This window comes from Medicago truncatula, chromosome 5 (assembly GCF_003473485.1).
Source record: "Medicago truncatula cultivar Jemalong A17 chromosome 5, MtrunA17r5.0-ANR, whole genome shotgun sequence".
Classification (NCBI taxonomy): domain Eukaryota; kingdom Viridiplantae; phylum Streptophyta; class Magnoliopsida; order Fabales; family Fabaceae; genus Medicago; species Medicago truncatula.
This window is the reverse complement of record NC_053046.1, coordinates 43,224,641-43,232,378: the sequence shown is the minus strand read 5'-3', so window position 1 is coordinate 43,232,378 and position 7,738 is coordinate 43,224,641. Positions and strand designations below refer to the sequence as shown.

The 7,738-nt window shown below is 32.5% G+C and overlaps 1 protein-coding gene across 1 annotated transcript; it reads left to right on the top strand.

Annotated features, from left to right (window-relative positions):
* Nucleotides 1–4,338: 4,338 nt before the first annotated feature.
* Nucleotides 4,339–6,875, top strand: LOC11442328 (red chlorophyll catabolite reductase, chloroplastic). Its single transcript, XM_003617801.4, has 2 exons — nt 4,339–4,718; nt 6,085–6,875. The coding sequence occupies exons 1-2, from the start codon at nt 4,371–4,373 to the stop codon at nt 6,694–6,696; spliced, it is 960 nt and encodes a 319-aa protein (XP_003617849.2). The 5' UTR covers nt 4,339–4,370; the 3' UTR covers nt 6,697–6,875.
* Nucleotides 6,876–7,738: the final 863 nt, after the last annotated feature.

The window sequence follows — 7,738 nt, the reverse complement described above, 5'->3', positions numbered from 1 at the left end:
TCTACTCCCGCCACTCCAGGCCCTAATGTGCTGCCACAGTGAACTGTACACGTCACAATGAATAAACAAGTGAGTTGCTGACTCCTCATGCCCGCACCCTGCAACACACATAACCCCCGCCACTTGCACTATACTCTGCCGAAAAAGATTGATTCTGGTAGGGAGCCTGTCCTTTAACAGACGCCAGGCAACAATGAAAACCTTTAGGGGAACCTGCTTATGCCAGATGAGATTTCTAGTTACATCAAAAGTAGACTGGATCGGTGTTGTCAGAATCTGATAAGCACCTCGAACGGTATATCCGTCATGAACGTCCGGGTCCCACTGCCACCTGTCAAGAACATTAACCCGCACAAATACAACATCAAGTAATTGCCTACACTCCTCTAACATTTCTTCTTCCCACACCCACAACCTTCTCCTCCAACTCCACGCTTCTCCCCCATCCTCCCAACCATGAACACACATATCGGCCACAGTACTCAACTTATTTGTTGCTAGTTCAAACAAGCGACCAAACCTTCTACACAAAGGGACACCTCCTAACCAATTATCACACAAAAACAACGTGTTGTTTCCGCAACCTACCACCTTCGACACCCTTTCACCAAACCAACCACCGGTATCGCCATTGACCCCATCCCTAATCTTCATTAACTCCCTCCACCAAGAAAAAGCACTCCGGCCCCCATCCTCCAACCGCCCAACCACCTCACCATATTTCGCCACCAACACCCTATACCAAAACCCACCTCTAATTTAATTATATCACACTGTTTGAATATGTTTTAAAAGTACTACTATGTTAAACAAAAGTATATGAACTCAAGTTGAAATTCTTTACAATATATTTGTTTTAGCTCACATTTTATTTGCCTACTTGCTAGCATTTGTCCCTGCAAGAAGCTTTAATTAAAACCAAATGCACATGCTATGACTAAACATGCATCCTTAATTTGATTTCACTACGTATGACTAATTACTATATGTACATAATTTTACTGTGGTCCCTTCATCACGTGTTGTACATATATATATTGGCAACTAGTGTCTCATCATCAGATTAAATACTTCCTTTGAATAATCATTCGGTTATAAAATAATTGAGTTTTCTTTTAGGACAAGACATTTCTCCGAATCTTAAGTTCAGACTTTAGACCATACATATTTATCAATATTGATAGAGATAGCTGGTCTTGCATATTTAACTTGTTCCGCAATTTGTCTGTTGGAGAACAGACGATGCATTTTTTGTCAACTTCCCCATGTTAATTAGAGTTTGAACAAAAAGTTTGAAGGGGTTAAATTATGCATATATGTCTAGTAGTACACATTGTTGATATGATTGCATATATTTTATAGGTTTAATATTTTAATGTTGTCCTTATAAAGGTTTAAGTTTAAGGGTTGCCCGTCTTATTTTATTTAGGGTTTTTGTATGTTCATTTCTAAATTCAAGATTAATTTAGTAGCTCTTCATTTTTGTTAATCTCTAACATTTGTCCTTTTTTGTGCGAAAGTCAGATATGTTGAATTCAAAAAAAAAATTGAAGTTATAATAATAACAAGTGATATGATGATGTAGCAATGTCTAATTGGATTGAGCATAACTTATATGCATCCATGTTTTCAAATTTAAATTGAAATTCACCTAAAATAAAATAAATGCATTTCAAAAATTAAATTATTCATCAAAAAACTAATTTTCATAAAATTTCTCTTTTCGCTAGATTCAAACCGGAGATCTTCAAGGTTGAAGAACAAATTTCAAACCATAAACATCTTGAAAAACCCGGGTATAGCCTAACACGAGGAAGAAAACAACATATATGAAGAACGATGATTGTAGATTTGGAGATTTAGGGTTGTAATATATCTCAATCTGTTTTTTTTTAGTTTTAATTTTGCAACTTAAATTTGTTATTTTAATTTTGGGTTATTAAATAATGGCATGTCTTGTAATTACACATGTAGATTAAGACACATCAACAACATATATGCTATATCATTATAAAGGAGACGCATTTTCTAATTTGTGGACAAATTTTGTACGGAGGAATCAAAACTGAATGATTTTGAAATTGATAACCAATTATATAAACGGATCAAAATAGAGGGATCAATACTATAATTAAACAATTTATAAAAAAAAATATTATTAATTTTTTTTTGAGAGAAAAAGAAAAAATATTATTAATTGATGATAACTAAATTTATTTGATTAAAATATTTAATCTAATTTAATTATTAACGAATAACTCTTGATTGAATTAACCACCTACTAAAATCAATCAATTATTAGCCACCCCACTCCCACACAGTCCCTCCATCCGGCGATATCATATACCTTCCAACTAGCATCTATCTTCCACAAAATTTAATTTCAAAATCATTACAATATATCATATTCAATTAGCATTTTGGGCACACCAGATATTTAGAATCATGAAGCCAAAGAAAAAGATGTAGCAATTTGGATGAGTGAACCTAGCACAACGGGTGGTTGTAGTATAAAACAAATTGAAAAGAAAGAAAGTACAAAGAAGTAGGGTTAATCGTGTATGATGAGTTCGAACTCGGTCACCACATCTTTTATGATTGTGTATGTGTGTTCAATTGAGTAAGTATTGGCAGCTAGACCAGATACAAAATAAAATATAATTTATTGTAATAATATAAAAACTAATGAATCGTGAAAATCTCTAGCAATTTCAAAATTTTGTATCATACAATTAGAGATGATTTAGATTTTTTTTTGTAACAACCATTGAGATAATCTTTCAGCCTCTTCAATAAGAAAAATCTTTCAAGTTCATCTTTTGATTGAACCTTAACATTTTCAAAATAAGATAATGATATATGTTAATACTAGTAGGCTGCATAAAGAGAAGGTATTCTTCCTCTCAAGGGACAGAAACGCATTTATCATATTAATACAAATATACAATATGTTGTAATTCATTGATTTTTCTCTTTGGTTTGGCTGGCTTGGTAACATTAATATATGTATTTACAATCTCAATTTTATATGTGGGAATACCACTTGGAAGTGGGGGAGTTGGAGCTTGGTTTATTTGAATGGACTTGTCACTCTTGTCATCAAGATGTGCTAGTGTATTCACTGCATAAGGGAATGAAAAGTATTTAAAAGAGAGATATATTAAATTAAAATAAATTTTAAGACTAATTCAATTTTTATTTTCATTTTATAGTTTCTCATGAATAATAAATAAAACATTTGTTATTACATGTTAAAATAAAAAACAAATATGTATAAAAAGTATAATCAAATTATCGATGCTAAAATAGGGCGCAAATGGAAATATTAGGCCTATTGCAAAAGTCCATCAAACAAAAAAAACATGAAAATTGCTTTTCTCACATCAAGTTTTGCTTAAAAACACATAGAAAATACCATTTTATCTCCGGCCGTAGTTAACTAGCGCTCAGTAAGCGAGTTGTGGTTAACTACCGCCGAGCTAGTTGTAGTTGGCTCAGCTGCATTTAAGTGCAGTACCTGACAGAACATCAATTGCAATTTTGCGCATTTCAATCAAAAAATCAAAATAAGTCAAGACTTATTCGGAATGCTATGAAACTTTGAAATCCCCTGTATATATTTTTATAGAGGTTTCTGCAAAGTTTCCATAGAATTTCAACTAAGCCTTGATTTATTTTGATTTTTCGATCGAAAAGCACAAAATCGCAATTTTTTCCCAAGTGCAAGTCCGAAAAAGTGACATAGAGGTCGAATTTTTTCATTATTTTTCGCACACATGTCTAGGACATAAAAACAACATCTCCAACACAAAAATTATAATTACCCAACAAGGGATGAATTAAATATGATTTTTTAATGCGCCAAAAACTCAAGAAACCAAAATTTCAAAACATCGACCTAGAATTCAATGTTAGAGATTGTTTTTTAAAAGACTCCTCTATAAAAATACATATAGAGGATCGGTAAAATTTCGTAGCATTTTGAATAAGCTCTGCTTTATTTTAATTTTTTAACCAAAATGCACAATATCGCAATTGATGCTTTGCCAGGAACTTCAATTGAGGTAAAAATTATATTTTCCATGTGTGTAAGGGTATTGTTAACGAGTGCCTTTAGCACACTTGTTAAGGATCCAAAAATAGACACAATTGATAATTTTTATGTAAATAAAGTTGCTTTTTAATATTTTCAATGTGTTAAATACACAATTTTCAAGATAAAATTTCTATTTTTTTAACATTTCCTTTTAAGTAAAACTTGATGTGAGAAAAATAATTTTCAAAAAACATTATTAATGACAAAAAAAAGAACATAAAAAGTAGAAAAACAATAAAGTACAAAGACATAAACATTTGTCTTTGGTTACACAATGGTAGTGATGATCTGTAGCCATTTCCAACATTCATCACTTTCCATCTTATCTTCTTCTTCTTCTTCTTTTTCTTCATCAAGGTTATATCTTTCCACTTCTCGTTCTTCTGTTTCTTGCTCTATAATGGATACTCAGAAGAAGCAAGGTCGTAGCAAATTTTTGGAATTTCCATTTGTTTCAGCACCCCACAAGAATCTCATGCTTGATCTTGTTTCAACAGTTGAAGATCGCTTTGAATCTCATCTTCTTCCTTGTTCACTTCCTCCTGATGTTCAATACTATAAGAGCAAGAATGGTACTTCTCAAGTTTCATTGCATATTAGACCAAGCAACACTGATTCCCCTGTAATTTCCTTTCTACTTTTTGCTCTCAAAATTCCATATTTTCAAGTTAGAGTATATATATTTGGTTGAGAACTAGGTACTTAACTTATTGTTATGTTATTTTATTAGGTTAAGTACACTAAATATTTATCATAGATTATGTTAACGTTTTTAATAAATATTTATCCAAACTCACTTTAGACACTCTATCAACCATGTTTCTCCTCTAAGGTGAGTAGTTACTAAGATGAGAAAAATTAAGAGTTGTGATTTCAACCACTTAATTTGGTTATTTGCATAATACATTAGCAATATGATAGGTAGACATCTTTAATGCGTACATCCCTTTGTACCACTCTAAAAAATTTCAGTTGATCAAATATATGGTATGTGTAATCACATTTTTTTAGTTGCGTGACCACTAGTTTTCCAAAATTTATTTGGTTAACTAAGTGGAAAAATAGTGGTCACGTGCATTTTAGTTGCGTGACCACATTTTTCAGCTTCTAATAGGAGTCACGCAACTGAAAAATGTGGTCACACAAACACTGAAAATTTTCAGAGTGATACAAAGGGGTGTCTATCAATCTTTATTCTTGTTGTTAATAGTTGATATCAGTAACTTTACTCTCTAAAATTAGTTGCTTACTTTAGATAATGACGGACCACTGAATCAAATTGGCAATGTAGATTTTTATTTTCTCTTTTCTACGTTTCTTGAATTTGAATAATTTACATTTAATATTGTAGCCTAAGCCTTGATTAACTATCATTACATATATACTTATCTTTCTTATACGGAGAAGATAGTTATTTTAGCAGTGTCTTGTGATTCTTAAAGTATTGCACTGATTGGTAGATGTAATAGTTCCTTAATTGTGATTGTTTGGGTAATTTTTTTGTATGTTGTTGAGATTATTTTAATTACTTGTTAAGGAAATCATTAACTTATCTATCTAACTATCTACAAATAGGCACTGCAGATGTCCTCACATCTACTTTTCTTCATAAATGATTTGTTATTTCAGTGAACTTCCTTATGTTGAAGAAACATAATGTTCATGAGGCCTGTTTGGATTAGCTTATTTGAGCTTACCTACTGACATAAGCACTTATGCAACTGTTTGATAGAAATTCTCAAAACAATTTATGACATGTCTATAGCTTGTTTTCAGCTTATTTTTCCATTAGTTCTCTAGGATAGGTTTATGAAAACAGCTCCATAGAGTATATAAAAATATTTTGACTCAATTGATTGTTTTATTATATGTTAAGTGCTTATGTTATAAGCGTTTAACCAAGTTGTTTATCCAACACGTGGTCTAATTATTGTTTTATTCTGAATTTGTTGTTCACTGTTCATTTTTGTTGTTGTTGTATGTCTCAGATAGACTTTGTAATGGGAAGCTGGGTGCATGCTGAGCTACCAACAGGAGGATCATTAGATATAACATCTCTTTCAGCCTATCTTAACAGTTCAAATGATGCACCAAATTTCGTGTTCGAGCTGATCCGAAGCAGTCCAACAATGCTAATTCTTGTTCTTGATTTACCACCTCGAAAAGACCTTGTTCTTTGGCCAGATTACCTTAAAACTTTCTATGAGGACACTAAACTGGATACACATAAACAGGCTTTGGAAAAAATTCCAGAGGTTCAACCTTATATCACTTCTTCGCTTTTCATCCGCAGCGTTGCATCTCCAACGGCTATATTTGTTCGCATTCAGACAGAAAATGATGAAGGAGAGCGGATAGACGAGATCATCAAGAACCATATTGACCCGGTTTCGAAGCAAGTGTTGGGGATATGGTTGGATCATTGTGCCTGTGCCGAGAGAGAAGTAGGAGAGGAAGATAAAGCTTATCTGATAAAAAGAGATGGTGTTATTAGAAACAAGACTATTGAGGTTGATCTTGGTTCAAGCTTTCCAAGGTTGTTTGGTCCAGAAGCAGCAAAACAGATACTGGAAGCTATCAAGGAGTATTTTACTGTTTGAGATGCAAGTTTATTTGGAATTGTAAATGATAGTTTGTACTTTGAAAGAGTTGTGTGCTTCTGCGACTTCGAAAGAGTTTGTAGTATGAATTAGATATCTGTGTAAGTATTTTACTAGCATTACTAAAGCTTATTAATTAAGTGAGTGATATTTTAATTTCATATGTTTGTCTGCGATAATTGCTTTGTGCGTTTGTTGGTGGTGTTAGAATGGTTCAAATCTTTTTCATTTCCACTTCAAGCAACTGTCCCCTACTTGAATGTTATAACAAGAAAGGTCTCCTATGTCAAAATTTGTGTTAGGCTTCACTTACTTTTCAAGATTATTAGACCGGCTCTGACCAATTGTCTTTAAGTTTCTGACGAATTGTCTTTAAATTTCTTAACAAGTATATTTATATCACGGTCACCGCCGTCCAAGCCAAAGGAATCAATACATCATGGTTGCCGTCGTCCAAGCCAAAGCAATCAGATAGTCAAAAATATTATCACCACCAAAAATAACTTGAACATCATCACTACATACACTCAGCTCCTCCACCAAATGAATTCCATATAACACCCCGTCGACCATAATCTCTTTTAACATCGTTAAATAACATCCAAACATTATGAACCCATTTGTGTTGGTCTGGTGTTGTTGGTTTCGATATTTGAGTGTTCTCTTTTCGATTCTCACCGGTGCCAATTTTAGTAGGCTAGTTTGACTTCTTAAAAAAACATCAAACATTGTCTTTTTTGTAGAAATAAAAACACAATTTATTTTGTTCAAAATGTTTGTAAGGTCTTTTTTGGATCTTCGAATACATTAGTGTTTTAATCTCTTAACTATTTATTTGATTTCACTTTGCTCTACCAAAAACCTCAATAAATTTTTTAATGTAAACCATTTGATTTTTAATTTTGTTAAAAATGAAATCATTGGATCTTGCATATTACTATATCTTATAACCAACCATTTTCCTCCTCTTTTCTTCATCCCCTTCTTCTCTATCTTCATCCCCATCTTCACAAATCTTCATCATATTTATAAAATTAACCCA